The 20,288-nt window shown below is 39.3% G+C and overlaps 3 protein-coding genes across 3 annotated transcripts in view; all 3 read right to left on the bottom strand.

Annotated features, from left to right (window-relative positions):
* CBG19270 overlaps positions 1 to 297 on the bottom strand; it is a gene marked incomplete at both ends in the record, with an annotated part of 1,895 nt that extends 1,598 nt beyond the window's left edge. Inside the window, one exon of the mRNA XM_045237990.1 lies at positions 145 to 297. Within this exon, the coding sequence (XP_045096735.1) occupies positions 145 to 297 (153 nt within the window). The remainder of the gene's footprint in view (positions 1 to 144) is intronic.
* A 549-nt stretch (positions 298 to 846) lies between these two features.
* Cbr-hum-2 lies at positions 847 to 14,803 on the bottom strand (the record flags this gene model as incomplete). Its single annotated transcript, XM_002637495.1, has 16 exons — positions 847 to 978; positions 1,029 to 1,329; positions 1,376 to 2,051; positions 2,425 to 2,541; positions 4,236 to 4,323; positions 4,371 to 4,448; positions 6,953 to 7,040; positions 7,100 to 7,691; positions 7,740 to 7,989; positions 8,648 to 8,789; positions 9,302 to 9,396; positions 11,748 to 11,837; positions 11,913 to 12,062; positions 12,153 to 14,067; positions 14,122 to 14,639; positions 14,690 to 14,803. Coding segments are annotated over 16 exons (5,346 nt in total), but the record flags the coding sequence as incomplete, so codon positions are not given.
* Positions 14,804 to 19,824: 5,021 nt separating this feature from the next.
* Positions 19,825 to 20,169, bottom strand: CBG27190 (the record flags this gene model as incomplete). The annotated part of the gene is made up of 2 exons (XM_045237989.1): positions 19,825 to 19,974; positions 20,029 to 20,169. 2 exons carry the CDS (start codon positions 20,167 to 20,169, stop codon positions 19,825 to 19,827), a joined length of 291 nt encoding a protein of 96 aa, XP_045100212.1.
* Positions 20,170 to 20,288: the final 119 nt, after the last annotated feature.

Genomic DNA, 20,288 nt, shown 5'->3' with positions numbered 1-20,288 from the left:
TGCAAATGAATTGAGATAATTGAGCTCAAACTTGACAGTGTTGGTGCCCTTCCATTACAGGTTTTAAGGCATATACAGTCATTAATTTAGAGCAATTACAGTAATAATCCAGCATTTTTAAATGAAAAAAATTAAGCCATNTACGCAACTGAGCGTTTCTCTTCCACAGATCTGATTTTTAATACTATCATCATAACTGTATTTCAAAACACAAACCGTTTCGATTCTGGCTTCCCAACTATAAATCAAACTTCCGGCACGATTGATTATAAACAAGTGCTGAATGTGATTCGTCATTTACTGAAATTTTTGTAGTATTTATAAATTAGGTTGAAGCTTATTATCTGTGTTGTCATTGAATAAAAAAAGAAAAAGAACTCGATGTCTCTTGTTCAATAGAGCGCGTTTTCTCTTTCCTCCGTTTTGTGTATGTGTGGTACTTTTCACTGATTTATAAACAGAAATGTGATTCGCCGTGGAAGAACGGAATGGGGTCTTTCAGAAGATAAATAGTTTTATTTCAGCAGCACAGACGGAAATGATAAGAACTGGGATCAATAGAAAGCAATAAATAGGGGGAGGGGATGAACATGCGAATACAAGTATTATGGAGAGTTGGGGGTCATTTGAAACTATTGAAAAAGTGAATTTCATGCACAGAGGTGACAGGAAGCAAAAAAAGTTTTTTTTTGGGATAACCGACTAGATCAGTATTGCAAATATGATTAGAGTTAGTAAGGGAAATTCACAAAAATATGACGAATTGAATGAAAAAAATGTGGGAAGCAGTAGAGAGAGACCGGTGATGTAAATCAGTAAGAATTATGAGAAGATTGATAAATAAAATTATACAAGTCTACAAACGCTTTGCATGTGCAAGCAACTGGGGAGACTCAAGGTTTCGAGTGGGAAGTCCGAGTAGGAGAATGGATGAGTATTGAACGGTGGAAGGTAGGTACCCATCATGATCAGTGTATCCTGGAAATATAAAGATAAGATATTGCAAATTAGAATATTTTTAAACAAACCTTATCTTCAATTGGATCACCATTAGCAATTGCCCGTTCGTTGAGTTTCTTCTGGATTTGTATAAGGAATTCTGGAGACAATCCATCCTCCATCTCGTCCGATGGATCGTAATGTTGGAGGATGGCAACAACTTGACGTGGCTTCAGACGACTCGTCATTTCTCCACAAAGCGTATCCATGTTAGAAGCATCTTTTCGACTTTGAAGAAGATGGCAAGCTTGGACGAGTGGTTCCAGATTTTCACGGCAGTCTGGAAGTCCCTTTCCGTTGAGCCAGTTTTGGATTTCAGTGACGTTGTGTCTGGAAATACTTTTTATGGAAATCTCGACCTATCAAAAGAACTTACTTGATCTGAATAGCCTTCTCGAAATTGCACAACTCTCTTCTGAACATCATATGATTCAATGCAAGAGCACACATCCAATTAGCCATTTGTCCGATGACTTGTTTCACAACCACGTCATCTCCTCCGTACGTCTTCAGTTTCGTATGAACAAGATCCATGAACTGCAACAGATCATCGAGACTCTTCCTCTGCGAATCGACACCTCCACGATCTCTCTTGTCTTGTCCAGCTGTCATTAGATCACTACTACTTTCATGTTGCAGAATACCAGGCACGATTTTAGGACTGAACACATGTTCAATCGCTTTCTTCATCAAACTCGAATAACATTCTTCGATTCTCAACTTGAGCTGATCACGAATCGGTGCCACATCGTAGGCTTTGAATCGATACGAATTTTGGGTTTCAGTATTGGCCACGTGCCATTCTGGCTGCTTGTCCTCGCCAGAATACTGACGAAGGAGGTTGAAAAGACGCCAGAGGTTCACAAGCCATAACGACAGTAGGTCGAGATCGTGCGAACGCGAGATCGTATCTTTGAGCACAAGATGGACCGAAGAAAAGAGACCGGTGAGAGCCGTTTCGTCTCTTTTTTCGTCATGATTGCGGAATGCGGCGAGAAGAAGATAGGCGGGCAGATTCTTGGTCAGAAGGCGAGCCAGACTTGGTTTCAGCTCTGAAAATGAAGATTTTTAGCAATAAATATTATTCTGGTGCAAAAAAATCGAAGCTGTGGAAGAGGAGAAACGGCGGTGGCTGTGGTCGAAGGTCCGAAAACTACAGTAACCTAAAAGTATTTATATTTTGGATTTATTTTTTCCGGTTTTTCACTACTTTTCGCCGAGTTTCGTCGAAAAATAAAAAATTTTGACCGTGAAAAAAGTTGACTGAAAACGCAGAAAAATCGAGAGAATAAATCCGAAAAATGATCATATTTTTAGCATACGGTAGTTGTCGTTGAGGGACATTCGGACATGCCCTTTTCCAGAGCTCCAATTTTTAACCAGTATAATAACTATATCTTATCTTATCTTCGGGCCTAAACTCACCACAAACAATGATTCTCGCGAATTCTGGAACGTTGTAGACTTCCAAAAATCCGCTGTGTGTCACGGATCCTTTGTCGAATGCCTCGAGGCGAATGATCTCTTCGTCCGATGTGTTTTCTGTAAAAATGAAACGAATTTAGTGGTCGATCGATGCAATAGTCTTCAACATCTGTTTTCAGTGCCTGTCTCTTTTCTATAGAAAGAGATAAAAGTGGGAAAGAACGAATGGGAGAGAAGGGAATAAATCGTGTTAAACAAGCTGGCTTCTTCCTTCAGCTGTATACAATACAAACATTCACTCTGGTAACTAACTACCAAACGATGGGAACTGATTTGTTGCTAAAAAAGGAGGGAGAGACGGGGGAGCGAATCAATCCAGCCAATTAATCGAATGACCGTTCTATTCAACCAAGGGCTAATACGATTACCTATTTCTATTTCTATTCACGAATAGCGCCGTTTACCAATTATCACGTTTTTGTACTTACTGTTTTTACGGGTGCAAAAACCATTTTCCTTTAATAGAACCCGACCCAAACTTTGAGCTCAATTATCTCTATTCATATGAAAGATATCAAAAATGTTGTCAACTAATAAAACTTTTATCATTTTTGCACAAATATTTTATCAGTTGACAAAATTTTTATATCTTCCGCAGGAATCAAGATAATTCCGCCCAAAGTTAAAAGTGAAGGGACTCTTCTATTACAGGTTTTACGGTAATCATGCTAGAACTAAACATAACAAAAAGTTGAAAAGTACAATAGAAAGTTGCTCTCAAAACCACCATCACCAACCATCAACCACACTGTAACAAATGTGTTAAAACTTTATATTAAGAGGGCAAAACAGAAAAGTACACGCACACAGAACTGATAGCAAAACAACTGGGTGAAGAAGGATGGGATGGGATTTAGGTAGAAAAATGAAGTGTATAAACTAAGGAACATGAAATACGGTAGGTGGTTAAAATTGAATGAAGAGGGATGTAATTGGATGGAAAGATACAATTACAGCAGCAGGGAAACAAGGGAAGGATATAGGGACGAAGAAGCGAGATCGAAATATAGGATAAGAGGTAACGGGGCAAGGAAAAAAAAGAACACGTTGGTTGTGGTGCAGAAACAAGACGGAACATGTGATATAACAGAAAATGTTTAGGAAAAGAAACTAAAAGATAAGTGGGGTGGAAAGAGGATGGTAACTAACCACGTGCAAATAAGTGGGAAACGACACAGTAGGGACGGTCGGATTGGTGGTTTCGAAAACTTGTTAACACACAATTACTATTATAATATTTGAAAGTATTATATTAACTCATCACTCTTTTATTAATACTTTGGTTTCAGTTCCCTATTGTATGATTCACACAACAATCAAAGCCACCAAACCGGCGGATACTTAAGGGGAAGGTGTCGTTGTCGTGTTTGAAAGTCCCAAACTACGCGCCAATTGTGATAATAAAGTTCCCACAGCGTCGCGTAAACTATAGAATGTGTTCACATTAGGTGGGTAAACGAATTGGCGGTTCGATGAAGGTGTGGACACTTTTCCAGTCGTCGGAGTGGATACATGTGACCAATGCCACTGCGATGCTAGCGACGTGTTCAGAGAGTGATAGACACTACTCTGACCCGACGAGCTGGCCGAAGACGAAATTGGCGGATCTATGTTAGTTGGACGAGATCGACGACTGCGTCGGAAGTCTCCGCCACCACCGCCAAATCCGTCAACGACGTCCGAATCCATGGTGGTTATCGACGAGAGCATCGATTTGGCAGGCGACAAACCACGACACAATTCTTGCTCACCTAATCCCAAAGGTCCACTGTAACCACGGAGTTGAGCACGTGCCTCGGCCAATTCTTCCGATTGACGAGTCAGTTTATCATTGAGATCCTGAAACTCTCTTGTTCATATACTGCCAAGAAAATGAATAAAATTACCATGTTTTGTTGAGCCAACAGCTGAGTCTGCTTATGTGCGCCTCGTACAGCTTCGTCTAATGATACGTCGGATGGCCTCTGAAACCATTGTTGTCATTAGAACATTTTTTGGTTTAGAACAAAGAATTTTGCCTTGCTTGTAGCCGAACTACTCAATGTAACATCATCCATCTCCTCAGGCTCATCGAATGTCATACAGTAGTAATCAGAGGAAGCGGCCGAAGCCATTCGACTCTGAAGACTAGGCTGAGGTGTAGAAGTTCCAATCTCATCGAACTCCAACATTATGAAAATTCAGAGAATCTGTAACCAAATTTTTGGTCCAAATCTACTAGGTCCAGAAATAAAAGAAGAAAAGATCCAGAAAAGTAAGAATTCATGAATAACAAATACGGAGAAAAAAATGGAGATGAAGAGGAAAGGCCAGTTTTTTTGGATCGAGAGAAACAAAGAGAAGGGCACACCGAAAAAAAATTCGAGAAGGAGAAAATTGTGAGCAGCGATATGAGAAGAGACGACGACTCTCTCTCTGTTTCTCGCTCATTCATCATTCGAAAACCGATTCGGAATGCACATTTTGGAGGCGTTGGGGTGCAGCACACGAAGATGTCAGTGCAAAAGTGAGAAAATGGAGGATGAGACGAACCGGAAACTTGTTGACGGCGTACAAGAAAGAAAAAAAAAGAAGAAAATTGGTGGCTGAGAAATTGGAAAAACAAAAAATTAAAATCGAAAATTGAAGACCGCCCAATTACAGATTACGCCCTGAAAATAACATGATGGGAAAGAAAAGCTTCGTGTTGGAAGTAGAGAATCAAGAATTAGCAATTCAAATTTGCGGGATGCCAATAGTCATATTGATTCCCGTTTCTAATTTTCCCAATAGGAAGAAAAATTCAGAGAAACAAAGAAACAAAGAGCCAAAATAGAAGAAAAATAGTCATCGAGAGAAAACAGAGCGGACACAGAGAATCCCATCAAAAACGAAACGTCATTCTAGTGGTGCTTCTTTTGTTCCATGGCTCTTGTCTTTTTAATGACATTTTCGCGTTTTTTTTCTTTCGCTGTCTGTCATTATTAAGAATGACAAAAGGAGAAGCAGAAAAATTAGGAATAATATATTTAAAAATCAAAAACATCAACTAGGTATAATAGCTTCTTACAAGATCTGAAAGAAGACTTTCGAACTCAAAAACGGCTGTTGAGTTTATAAGGAAAAACTAAGGCCACTCTCATAAACCATTTCGACCCAAGATACGACCTAAAAGCAGGAAGTGGGAGATTTCGGTGAATGGAAAGCTTTTGCCAGGAGACGGGGGCTCTTTTCTATGTCTCCGCTTCGCTTGACCTCACACTATTCTCAACATCGAATGTATAAATAACGAGGCTGGCGCATACGAAAACAAGGCGAAGATTATCCCCCATGGTGATTGGTTTTATACGAAAATAAGATTTTTGAGGTCGTAAATAGGAATCTGGAGAATCGATTCATTTGAAAGTGCAAATGGGAATGGAATAAAGTCATCGAACTAATAACAATAATTACAATTCAACGCTAATCGCTGCAGGTGTATGCTTCGCGCGGCAAAAGCGGACGAAAACGATGAAGTGTGGAGATGAAAAAGGAGGAATAGAAAATATGAAGTGGTGAAGGAGGCGCAGTTGCGAAACGATTTTTGCTTTAACTGGTTGAGGCAATTCACCTCTCCACTCTTTTGGTCAATATTCATAGAAAAGTAGGAAAAGAAGAAGAAGAAAGGAAGAGAGAGAGAGAGGTCAATCCTAGGAGAGAGACAAAATAGTAGAGTGAAAATGAAAAAGGTGTTCAAATAGTCACACAGCAAATAGTGTGATCGAGTGTTTATGATGACTGTAATAGGCCAATCGATTTCTAGTGGGAAACAATAGTTTGAAAAAACTAGAGAATGGGAATATCTAGTACTAACATAATCTCTGATGACCACCATCGGGGCTACCAGGCACTCGAATGAGTAAAAAAAAATCTCATAATCCATGTCCGACGGATGATAGTTTGATGGTGGACAGGCAGGAAGAAAACGAAACGAACACTAGTATACAAACATCGAAAAATACATTTCTATTGACGACACAGAATAGACTAGTATCACATTTCTGTGAAGAAGAGACCACATTTTGCAGTAAAGACCACCTCCGAGAACCGAGTTGAGAAAAGACTCTTTTAAAGAGTGACTCGAATTTCCGAAAATAAGGAAATGAGATGGAGACAAAACGACGACGGTGAGGAGTAAATAAACAATTTGAGAATCGAGGATTGGCGGTTTACGAACATAATTGTGGCCATATTCGGGTAGAGAGATGAAAAATTGAATAAGGTCGTAGAGAAGAAGTAAGCCCACGCATGTTGTCTTCAACATCTGTCATTCCCTTAGTCATGGTTTTTTGTCTGCGCATCTGGTGTCACTTTCAACGTGAGACCCGCCTGCCAAAACCGGACCCGATATCATCTACCACAGTAATACTTATGAGTAGAAAAGAGATGGATGACGATGTTTTTGATTACAATAGCAATATTTTTTACATTCTGAAACTTTGAAACTCACGAAGGAAGTCTGCGACTCGCTGAATCGAAGTTGTTGTTGAAGTCGCTCGATTTCCATGTTTTGATTGGTCAGCATTCGCGTCAGATTTCTGGAAAAATTTCTCGATAAACTTTTCAAATCATTAAGCCAGCCAGCAGTTTCACTCACTCAGCTAGGTTCTTGAGATGTCTACATTGTCTTTCGATACACAAATCCTCTTCAAGATCAGCTCCGCTGCTGCCATCTTCAGAATCAGCTCCCGAACAATGGCCTGAATCAGGTCTTGGCGATCTTCTGTATCCACTACTTCCAGCAACTGATTGTCTTTCAAAGTGACTGGAGAGCATTGAACGCAACTCGACAGCTTCATCACGAAGACGCTCATTCTCCTCCATAATACGTTCGAATACGGAATGAGTGGCTCCACTCTGCCCAGAAACTATTCGTTCCATGTCATTCTTCAGCCGATTGTAGGCTCCTTCGAGTTCAGTAACACGAACAGCTTCGAATGCCTTCAATGATGTTTTCTTATCGAGGGTATCGATGAGAGTAGACGCCTCTAGAATAGCCTTCATCCGTTCAGTTTCCCGTTGACAATGCTCGTTTCGCTGACGGAGATCGTTGATCATTCTCAATTGCTCAAAAGTGATAGCCATGTTATCGAGCAAAGCTTCTGGCGATCCACGTGGCATTCCATTCATGGTTTCAGCTGAGAACGATCCAGTCAATTGGGAGAGATTCGACGTAGTTCGCGAACTGCCTGAAAATCGGATTTTTAGTAATGAAAGAGGACACATTTTCAACTAACCATCATCCTCTCGGGTCTTCTTCGGGCTCGATTTCTTTTGGAACGTACTGGATTCAAAAAGATCCACATTCTTCATCAACTGCTCTCGCATTGCAACAACTTCCGCATCCAAGGCGTGCCTAGCAGCTCGTTCCGTGTTCAATTCAGCTTCCATCTTCTGCCGTTCCAAATCCCAGCCACTTCGATCGGATTTCGATTTCTCAAGCTGCTCCGTGAGCTCGGCAATGGTTTGTCCGGATTCGGATTGCATCTGGAAATTCGGAAAACGTTTCGAAACGTGTATAGAAAAAATATGGATGGTTGTGGGGAACAAAAATTCCTAATGGTTGGCTGGCTGGTATCATGATGGCTGGCAATTAAACTAGAATGAGAAAATAGGAGAAGAGACGCAAAAATTGTTTTTCAGCGACCATTCTCACAGCTGGAATGCCTCAAATACGCTGAAGCTCCAAGAAAGAAGAATAAAAACTAGATTCCTGACCAAATGTGAAGTTTTCGATTAAAAAATAGTTTATTCTTTTAGAGTAACTTAGAAAATGCGAAGAAAGAAACAACATGAAAAATTGATGGTTTTGAGGGGAAAGACCATTGTGTTTGTGGCATCTAATCCCAGCCGTGGTGGTGCTCATCATTTATGTATTTACTCGTTGCTTGCGCAAAGGAAGCTGATACGAGTACAACGACTCGGTCACAAGAAAACATTCAGAAAAGAAACCTTGTGAGATGGTGTCTTGGGGCACAAACACCGACCCGCTTTCTCCTGAATCCGTCTAATGAGAAAGTGGCACATTATGGGACCCGGTTTATGACCGGAGTGGGACCTCTCCTTTTGTTCCTCTTTTTTTCTTTTTTCAACAAGGGTTGATCCAGAAAAGGGGATTTCTTAACTCTCACGGTGAATATCTTACCTGTTCAAGACGGCTCTGGAGATCGACCATTTTAGTCTCCATACCACCACGTTGAGCTTCTTTGAGGTCACATTCTGTCTCTAATCGTTCCACTTCTTCTTGGAGAACTTCGACGCGATGGCGTGCCTCCAGAAGAGTGAGTCTGTAATTTACTACATGATAATTTTTCGGAACATTTATGGTTCCTAAACTGTTCTATCAAAATTATAGCGTTTTATCTGAAGGTCTGATGACTAAACCTCAAAATATCGTTCAATTGTTTTTTTAAGGTCGAAAATTATGTTTCAAAATTTCAGAATATTCGAATTTTGATGAATGTTTCCTCTAATAGAAACCAACTCAAACAGACTAATGTAAGCTCACTTATCTTGGTTGTTGCGAAAGAAATTAAAAATCTGTCAATTGATAAATTATTGGTTATACTGTGAAGAGTAATTTATCAGATGACAGATTTGTTATATCTTTTACAGGAATCGAGATAATTGAGGTGAATTTTGACGGTTTGACTGGGCTTCTATTAGTGGAAATACGGTCTTCAGTATTTGAAAATTCCTTAATTTCAGAATTCCGTTCCGAATATCCATGACTATTTTTGTGATTTTGGTATAAAAAATAGTCTTAACATGCTAATTTTAAATGCAAAATGTTACGAACCTCTCGGCTTCCATCATGGCCAATTCGGCCTTGGTCTTCTCAAGATCCTTGCTCGTTGTATTCAGCTTCTCGGTTTCTTCTTTGGTTCGGGCGTTCTGCAACACAGATAGGATATTGTGAATGGCGCAGGTGATCGAATTAAAATGTAATCAAGGAGAACAAGTTTACTCTACGCCTTCGGATCACCTAGTTCCCCAAATTGGACAATTGAAAACAATTATATTTGAACGCAATAGCAATCATTTGATGGCTGCAAAATTCCCAAAAAAAAGAACGAGCTAACGGGGATGTTCAGAATCACATGGCAATCAATCTCAAAAAAAGTAAGGGAGTTATCTTGAATGGCATGTTAGGTCTCTCAGCCATAAAAAAAACGAGGACGAGATGTATGCCAATGATGGGAAAACGGGATTTCGAGAAAAAAAAGGGAAATAAAAGAAGTCAAACAATGAAGAACATTAGAAAACGACCAACTATCTAATTAACAGCTTCTTCTAACACTGATGATGTTAAGAATGATGATCAAACAGGAACTATTCAAACTTTGACTTCCTATTCGAACTGCACTGCAGTGACTGCAGTTTCTCATAGATCCCACTATTTGCAAAAAGTAGAGTAACACCTTCTTATCTATAATTTATCACCTCTGGGCGCCGTAAATTCGTTTTTGGAGGTCAATAATGTTATAGCATGGGAAAACATCTTCTCCCGAAGAACATGAAGAAGGCAAAAACGATCGTTCACACGAGCCCCAAAAGCTTGTCGCCATTGACCCCTTGGGAGGAATATTCATCGTGGGGAAAAAAAGGAACGATTCATCGAGAGAAGAAGAGGGCAACGAAATTCTGTTCGAAAACTGTGGGAAACTGTGGAAAAATGAAAGACTGTATTGGCCACACACGCAGCAGTGTCTCTTGGGTTATCGTTGTCTCGTTTTCTCACCCAATTTTTGATCAAATAAACTGTCATATCTCGTGCCCAGAGGGCGCGATGCCTGATTACCAACCTGCTCCTCTACAGCATATCCGTTTTTTTGTGATTTCCGGCCACCTGCTCGAGCTTCTCTTCACAATTGAACGCCCGCGTGAAAACGATAGAAACAGATACGTCAGAGTGGAAGAAAGGCGATCAGTAAGATCAGAACAGGTTCACAGGTCTTTGAAATTCAAAGTTCTGAATGCACAACTTTAGAGTTCCGAAAATTGAAATGTTTGCAAACACGCTTTTTGACATGTAAGGGATATAAGAATCATGGAGCACTTCAAGTGCAGAGAAATCTCTCTCACACATAATATCATTGGAAACTTATTCGGGTTCTAAAAATGAGCAATAACGAGCCAAGAAGAGCCAAGTGAGAGAGTTTTTGAGAGTGCGAAGAAGAAGACAGGAGAACATATTATTTGCGAAAAGACTGACGTTTGAAACTCTCGAATTAACTTGTGTTCCGACTTGTTAAATTTTTTAAAACCTCGAAAATGAAGAACGGGTGAAAAACGTCTTGCTTCTTTCTGGTTGTTGGTTCTGCAGTGACAAACAAATAGTTGACAGCAATCAGTTGGAAACAACCGATGATTAATGGGATAAGCTGGGGTGGTCAACTGGCAACAAGGAACATTTTCAAGATATGTGTTGCTGGTTTGACATTTTGAAGACATTACCCTGTTGTTAGAAATATTCACATACGAATTTCTTTCTGGGTGAAAAGACGGCGAAAGACGAAAAGAAGAGTGTCCCATTGGGAGTTCACACAACTAAATATTCACAAAAATACTCGAGTTGCCAATTGACTTTTCAGAATAAACAACAAAATTATCCCAATATATAGAGAATTCGAAAATGGAACCAGGTGAACTAATCACAGAAGTTTAGCAAAGTCGAGAAACGATAGTTGGCCATGGCCGCCTACAGAGTTGCAAAAAGAAACTATCAAATATTCCGAAAAGAGCAAATAAAACAGATCGTAAAAGGGAGGGTCATGCTCAGAGAGTGAATGTTGCCGTTTTTAGGCACAACGGACATACAACCAAAACTTTTTTTGTTGTCACATACAATTCTGACCAAGCTTTTCAATTGAGATAAAAGCACAAAATGTTTCATTTGTTGTTTGCTCATTATTTTCTTCCGGCGGGCAACGGTGCATTTTTGCATAAGCTGATTGTGATTGCAAACAGTGGCACCTATTTTTTTTCCGGTGTGCTTTTTTAAAATACCGCAAAAACCTGTAAAAGAAGGGCACCCACACTGTCAAGTTTGAGCTAATTTGGCTTCTATGCATGATATCAAAAATGTGTCAACTGACAAAATATTCGTGATGTTATGATCAATAATTTATCAGTTGACAATTTCCTCATATCCTTGACAAGACTCGAGAAAGATCGGCTCAAAATTGAAAGTTAGGGGGCTCTTCTAATACAGGTTTTACGATAACTTATTTCTAGTCACTTACAGCAATATCCAAACGCATCTGCAACTCGATGATTTTGTTCTCCAAACCAGTGTTCAACTTTTGAAGGTGACCAACAGATCGTGCTTCTATCTGCAAAAAAAAGAAACCAACGATAAAATTTCACAACCAGCGATGAGATAAAAAAGGTCACAAGTCGACACTAACCTTCAGTTCTCGGAGTCGACGCTTGGCTAGCCATTTACGGACAGCGCACTGAACCATAACCACCTTCTTCCTTCTAGCAATCTGCTCACGTCGTACTGCATATCCGCGCCAAGCCGATTGAATTGTGATTGCTGACTTTTCATAGCAGAGCTATAAATAATTAATTTTCAAAATCAAACAAAATATATATATATATATATATATATATATATATATATATATATATATATATCAAATTACCTTCTCAACATATCGTCGGACTCTTTGAGCTTTGAAAGCGGCTTGGATTCCAATTACAGCATTTCGGATAGCTTCGTAATTTCGACGTTCAATGTATCCGCGAACAGCTGATTGCATAACAATAACCGCTCGATGCATTTGGAGATACTTGATCCGACGGAAAGCGAGGAACGCTTTCAGCGAAGCTTGAACGATGAGCAGTGATTTTCGCATAGTCTCGTACTTTCTTCTCGCAACAAACCCTTTCCACGTCTTCTGAATAACAATGGCAGCAGCGGCAAGTGTGTCCAAACGAACTCTTTCGAGTACAGCAACTTGGCCAGTTCTCAAGAATATTTTTGTCTTTCCAAGAGCGTATTTTCCTTCTTCTAGACATTGTTGGCAAGCCAACTCAGCGAATTGTTTTGGTTTGTCTCTCCAAAGTGCTGACTGTTTTGTATACAGTACACGATATCTTCTTGCGAATTCATCATATGGATATCTGGAAGGGAATCCAGCAGCAGAAATACGAACTGTTTCAAGGACACCACATGCACGAAGTTGTTGTATGGCGCGTTTAGGTTCAAAATCGAAACTGATCTTACTGTCGTTCGGCTTGATACATCGCACATAGTGAGGTCTCGTCGAGCATAGCACTTGCATGAGTTCTTTTAAGGAATCACGGAACTGACTGGCTACTGTTTTCTTTGTGGTCTTTCTTCCAGGAGTTGAATTAGCTGGAATTGCTACAACAGCAGGCCCGATAACTGTACGAATGAATTGGAATCGACTGGCAACCACGACATCTAGAAGCTGTTCTCCGATGGCATCTCTGTTCTTCTCGACGAAACCTTCAGTGTTATAAGTGACATCAGCAGCAAAGTGTCGAACGATGAAGTCTTTGCTCAGAACTTTCGGGAAGGCTAATTGTGGATTCCTTTTCAAGTCTGTACTGTTTCTCAACTGACTCAGCCAATCCGCATCAGATCCATTCAAACGTTTACATTGCTCATCCAATAAATTGATCATTCCGACAGGTCCCTCGATAAGATCAATCGCCGGTTGATTATCATGAAAGTCGACACGAACCCATTCGATTTCTTCGCGAACATATTCTTCTTGTTCCAACTTGAAAACGTGTTGATTGAATTGCTGTTGAAGTTTCTCATTGGCATAGTTGATAGAGAACTGTTCGAATGAGTTGATTTCAAAAGTCTCGAATCCATAAATGTCAAGAACACCAATAAATCGATCTGGCCGTTTCCTTCGGTTCACACCATCAGACTTTTCTTTTTCATTCAGTGCTTCATTGATCTTGTCCACCAGCCAACCGAATAAATGAGCATACAACATTTTTGTAAGTGCATCTCTTGATCGAACAGCTTCATTTTTAGTTAATGGTTTCGTCACAACTTCGTTCACAGCCCGAATCTCCCTTCTTGTCAGCCACACCCGTAAATCTGATTCATTGATTTCCCACATCTCACTGCATAATCGAGCAATCTCTTGAGCGCTTCCAGGCGAAACTGCAGAAGATGCCTCTCCGTTTTCGAAATGAACATTTCCAAGGAGAAGAAGACCAGCAAGTACTCGGAATACATCACTGATTTGCTTATTATCAAATCCAAGCAACTGAAGTGCTTTTAACAGCTCTCCGAAGTCTGATTTATCGTCAACACCAGGAATTCGACTATCTCCTCCTTGGGTGAGATATGAATAAGATTCACACGGTCCCAAATGAAGATCTTTGAGCGCTGGATGATTCCGGGCAGCGCAAAGTTGATAGAAAATGTGATAGTTTCGCTCTCCGGGAGCTTGAAACACGAGTCGACTCTTCTCGAGGAGATACGTCTTCATTTCAGCACCAATGATTCGTCGACCGCGTTCACAGAAATTGATTTGTATGAATTTTCCGAACCGAGACGAGTTATCGTTTCTGAAAAATGGAAACAATTGAATTAATCTTATTTCTAATGAATCTGATCCTAACCTGATAGTTTTAGCGTTTCCGATGGATTCCATGATTGGATTACTGGCCAGAACTCGAGCTTCAATCGACGTTGTTCCTTCACTTCTCGTCCTACTTGCTGCTACCGATGCCAGATATCTCATGACGAACTTCGCAGAAACAGTCTTTCCAGCTCCAGATTCTCCGCTAACAATGATAGATTGTGATTTTCCAAAAGCTCCCATATCAAAATGAGCTTCTTCTGCCACCGCAAAAATGTGGGGATCCATTTCTCGAGCCGATTTTCCAGCTCCCTGATAAACTTGAATGATTTCTTCTCTGTATATGTGTGAGCAGTCTGCATATGGATTGATCGCGACGAGCACGATTCCGCAATATGTGTATATTGAATTACTGTTCACGAATCGCACTTGTAGATTGTGTAATACTGCTGGCTCATGGAGATATGATAGAAGTGTAAGATCATCTTTGCCAACGAGAAATGCGGGATTTCGAAGAAATGGGAGCTGTTCCAACGAAGTTATGTCGTATTCAGCCGTCTGAAATTATTGAGGGGAAACTAAACAACACTCTTGAAAAATAGTCTTGCCGTATCATCTTCCAGTCGTACTCTGACTTGTCTGGTTTGAAAACTGATATCCTCTTCCAGAACTCCACCAATCCATACAAGGTGCGGATGTCTGTGCCAGATTCGTGCTCCTTTCTGTAAAATGTCAATTGGACATGACTTTCAAAATTATTCTGGTTCAAAAAATAGAAGCTGTGGAAGAGTCACACAACGACAACTACCGTAACCTAAAATATTTTCCTTTTCAGGATTGATTTTCTATGACTTTCGTGCGTTTTCAGTCAAATCCTTCCACTACCATAAGTCTTTTATTTTCTGACCTGTTTGAGGAAAAAACCGGAAAGATCGAAAAAAATATACGAAAAATGAGAAAAAAGAAACCGGAAAATGATAATAATTCTAGGTTGCGGTAGATGTCGATGTGGGACCCTCCCAGATTTATTTTTTCGTTTTTACTGCTTTTTGACGAATTTTCTGTTATTTTTCTCGAGGAAAGTCCCAAAATAAGAAACTTTGGTAACTGAAATTGCATGAAATTCGAGGAAAAAACAACTGAAAGTAAAAAATTTTAGGTTACTGTAGTTGTCGTTGTGGGACCTTCGACGACAGCCATAGTTCCGATTTTTTGGTATATCAAAATCATATCAACTATTCAAAAAATATTTTAAATAATAACCTTATAATTCTGGACAGGGAAAACATGGCCTCTGCCTAGAGTGGCACCTCCGTCCATTGCTTCAAACTCTCTCACTCTTTGATTGTGATCTCGATCCTTTTCGTGTCAGATCTGAAAAAAAAAGCAAAATTAAGAAATAATATGAAACACGAGTGGTAAGAAGACAACGAGAAGGATGATACGATGGGGGTGAAACTCGGAAGTGGCTGTTGATACATTCAAAAAACGACGTGAAATATTTACATGTGCATATCACGATCTCAAGCTGTATTTGTCTTCTTGTCCCTTCTCTCGCCCTGCTTTTCCGGTTATCAGGTTCGCAAACGCAAAAATAAACATTTGCCGGCTATGAAACATTTTCATCTACAGAGAACTTTTCTCGACGTATAGAGTCTCCGAGGATGCTTGCGGTTTCTTCTTCGATTTGGCGCCTCATAAAAATTTATTATCCCCTGGGTGGGTGCCGAAATATGCATTCCTCAATATCCATCTCCTTCCTCACCACCACTCAACGTTTATGAAAAACAAATGGAGGTGTAGGATTAGCCGAAGTGTAGTGGGGGGCCATTCTCTTGAAAAGCATGTGCAACTTGTCAAGGACACTTAACGGCTAGTGTTCCTTCACCTCTCACTGTCTCAGAGACATGAGGAAAAGCTTGTTCTTTTTTCAATTCCTTCGAGGACAGTGTCACATTTGGAAACTTGTGATTTATCACCCTTTTAGACTATTTTATGTGTCGTCAACGACTAAAAGGAGAAGACTAGTTTCCGAACTATTGTTTATGGCACTGAGATTAAAAAAATCAGAAGAATTATGTAGTATTTAAACAAGCAAATTGTAATTCGCAGAAGTTTACGAATCTTGCTAAAAAAATTTTTGGTGGGAAATTCAGAAAAAAAGTGTGTGGCGCCTTTTTCTAAACTCGAAATCGGCGCCCTTCAAACGATTTATCGCCTGAGCAGATCTGCAGACGGCTGTCGGAAGGGAGAAAAGGTGACAAAGTGGAAACAAGTGAAACTTGTAGGAGAAGAAGATGATTAATAAAAAAGAAAAAGAGAAAAAAAGAAAGAAGCTGTCGGAGATAAGTATTGGCTAATAAACCTGTATTTACCACTTTGTTTCCCCCTCTTCACTGAAAAAAATATATAAATGAACTTAGGGAAATTTTTGGTTGCGTTTATAAGAGAACACCTCATTAATTTATAAAAGAACACCTCATTAAGAAAACAGATATTCTATGAAAGAGAAGGATTTCTTTAATTCTCGATTCAAGCCGGGGCAAAATCAGAACCAGAAAGAGAAAAGCGAAAATACGGAGGAGATTTGAATTCAAAAAGCGAAAATTGGGACGGTAAACTACTAAACGCTGCTGTTGTGATGGAAGAAGATTAAAATCGAACATTTGCCTAAGCGCTACTGAGTCTCTTCACTTTCAGTGCTTCCGACATTTGATGTCGAGCTATTTGACGGTCATCATATATAATGGCGCCCCCCGAAAACGGAAAATTGGTTGGACGATGTAAAGTGGAACGAGAGATGTTTTCTTGACTAAAGCCGTTTTTAGAGCAGAAGAGAACCATATAATTAGTCGATCGCAAGAAAAAAGTCCGCTTTTGAAGTTTAGCAGGAGATTCTTAGGCTAAAACTGATTTTTAAAAGTAATTATGAAAAAAATGATGCAAATTGGAAAACATTCAAAAACAGTTGACATTAAAGGCGCATGCTATTGTAATATTCACTGAGTCCTACCACGAAAGCAGATTACTGTAGTTTTTTATTTTGCATTTTTATACTTTTTACCAGAATTTTCTAGTTTATATTTAGTAGGAGCTATAGATATTTAAGAAAAACTTAATTTCCCGCAGCTAATAAATAAAAACCAGTAAAGAGACTCAAAAAAGTACACGAATTTTGCAAAAAACAATTGTACGGAACATGCGATATTAAAGGATCATAGTTTTAGTGCGTCCCACCACGAAAAGAGGTTACTGTAAATTTTTTTTCGAAAGTTGCGACAAACAGATTTTCGAAAGTCATTTTTCGGAATAAAAATCATCAATATCTGCTAAAAAGGCATCATTCTGAAGGAAAGATAAAGAAAGCATGGCAAAAACGACTGGAACTGGTGATCAATCACTGACATCACAGCCCAAAACCACTGTCGATGGCAAAATAAACACGGATGACAAGTGGCGGAAAGTTTTTTATCCTGGACATAATAATTGCGCAAAAATTTTGAGACAGTTTTGAGAATCAGAAAAAAGGATATAAAGATAAAAGTTTTAATCGGGGTTAACGTCTACAAAAAGATGAAGGCATCAAGAACGATGTAATAAAAACGGGGTAATGGTCGTATTTGTGATTTATTTACTAACATAAAAAGAATCGAGTCAGTTTAGGAATCAGAAAAAATAGGCGAATATAGACAAGGGGTTTCGAACCCCAAAAAGAAGAGGTCGAAGGCAAATATAACTAGAACCGGAGCAAAGCGGTTTGAAGATCACAAAAAGGAATTTTTCCGAACGTAAAAAACATAAAAAGAGAACCTGGGGAAATGGAAACAGTTGATGAATTGCAGAGAGTTCAGAGAGAGGAAACGGTGCGAGGGATGAGTCTGTGTTTGTGTACCGAATAAGGAAAAGGCTCAGAAAAAGGGAAGGTACCGGTGTTGTTTGCTGCGAGAGCCGGTATTCCTTCTCCGATGTGTGCTATGGCGACTCAGAATGAATGAATGAGTGAGTGAATGACGATGAGTCTGGGTCTCTACAGCTTTTGGTACTCTCTAATCATAAGTAACTATTCAGTTTATGGGAACCTAGAAGCTGAGTTGACGAGCCAGTTTCACAGTACACATATTTAGTTGAATCAGGTGTTGCAGCAAAGTGATTTCTTCTTGTATGCATTACCAACCGAACGAAAATGTGCAGAAAATTAGGTGAAAAAAAAAGAAAACCACGTATGGAACTCTCTCTTCCGAACCGTACAAGCAACACCCGTTTATTTACCTATTTGCAATTTTATCATCAAAACTGGTGAATCATAGCTTTTTTGTATGCTCTTCGAGAAGAAGAGTCACTATTGACTGTCAAATGTGACGAATTAGTTACAAGCCCTAGAATTCAGAATAGAGCCGAATATTTTATATACATCAAATTCGTAAAAAGTGTCACATTTTTGTGGCATCTGGTGACAAGAAGCCACTTGTCCAAACATGAACTTCGTCTCTTTTTGAAAAGAAACGATTTGTGTTTCTCAAAAGAGTCAAATGACCCGAAAATGGAAGAGGTCAACCGGTATAGGAACGATTACTGAACGGCCACCTGCCTTTCAATGACCAATTATGTATTCACGACAAAAAAGAGCACAACAGGTATCGTGGACACCACCACCACCTTTTTTGGAATAAGAATTTCGCAACAAAATTTTTAGTTTTCTCCTTCTCTTTTTTCTCCTCCTACTCTTTCCGCTTCGTTTCGTGTTGAAATAGGAGGAACAACGAGGTGAAATGACACACAAATATTATTCATCCGACAATTACTTCTGTACCTGTCAATCGACTTTTCCTCTTTTTTCTCTCTTTCCATTCGTTATATCTTTGTAGACGTTCTTAATAGCTTTCGATGGGATGATGGATTAGATTCTTTTGAGAAATTAAGATAGATGGAACTTCGATTCTAGAAATTGCTCTCATGATATTTTTCGAACAACTGAAACCTTAGAAGTTTTTAATACCGATAACACTCTAATAGAAGACCACTCAAACCGTCAACTTTGAGGTCAATTATCTCGATTCCTGGGAAAGATACCAAAGTTTTTTCAACTGATAAATTGTTTATCATAAAACCGCAAACATTTTATCAGTTGACGAATTTCTCATATCTTTCACATGAACCGAGATAATTTAGCTCAAAGTTGAGTTGACTGTTTGGGTGGGCTTCTTTCAGAGGAAGCACGGTATATTTTATGGAAGTGGCATTTCTAGCCTGCTTTCTGTAATTCCATGTTTTTATTGAAAGACATTAGGTTTCCAATCATAATTCCAGATTCTTCATGAGATTCTATCAGAGATCACATTTCTAGCACTTCTAGAAACCGAGATAGAGCCTTTTGTAGTTTCGGAGGCTAGAGACGCAGACGACGAGACACACTGCGCCTCTAACCACGGCAATTTTCAAATGACCGTATCTCGATTTTTAGTTGAGCTAGAAAGTTCGTTTTTTACAGAATTGAACATTTTGTTTGAATTTATCAAAATAATATATTTCGTTTTTTTTGAGGTTCTTGTATTTGATGCATGAGATGCTTCTTTTTGAAAATTCAGGTCGTTTTTCAAGCTTTGAACACATTTATTGGAAGAGTAATAAGAATGGTAAAGATACTGAGACAATGCGAAAACATTAAAGGGAAAAAAACTACGAAATCATTCCAGAACATTCTTAATGCGAATATCTAGCAATGCCACTTTTAACTCCAGAACATTCATGCTCCTTGAAATCCGATATCGATATGTGGATGATTCCGTAGATCCTTCTGGAACATCCATGCCAAGAACACTACCGATTTCACTGAAGACCCCTTCTCATCCAACTGGATGATGCAGTATTGGAGTTCTTGGAAGTTGCACAGTTTCTGAAAATGAGAATTAGAAATACACATTAATTTCTAACATTTTTTAAAGCTTACATTTCGAATTCCAGTGATCATGCTCGCTTCGAAGTCCTCGACGAAAACTTCAAAACTCTTCAGGTGTTTGAAATGCTCAATTTTCTCCGGATTGAGGAGTCCCCGGATGTCAACATGTTTCACTCTTTTGAACTGTTCCATTTCTAGAATATCTCTGCCCTGGTCTTCAAAGAAATCAGTGTTCAAAACCAAGATTCCAATCTACCGAGATTCAGAAAACTCAAAAAATTGAGAGCTTTTTCAGAGTGATCACATTTTAT

This window comes from Caenorhabditis briggsae (assembly GCF_000004555.2).
Source record: "Caenorhabditis briggsae complete genome, chrV, whole genome shotgun sequence".
In the NCBI taxonomy this organism is placed as follows: Eukaryota; Metazoa; Nematoda; class Chromadorea; order Rhabditida; family Rhabditidae; genus Caenorhabditis; species Caenorhabditis briggsae.
This window is presented reverse-complemented; position numbering and strand designations above follow the sequence as displayed.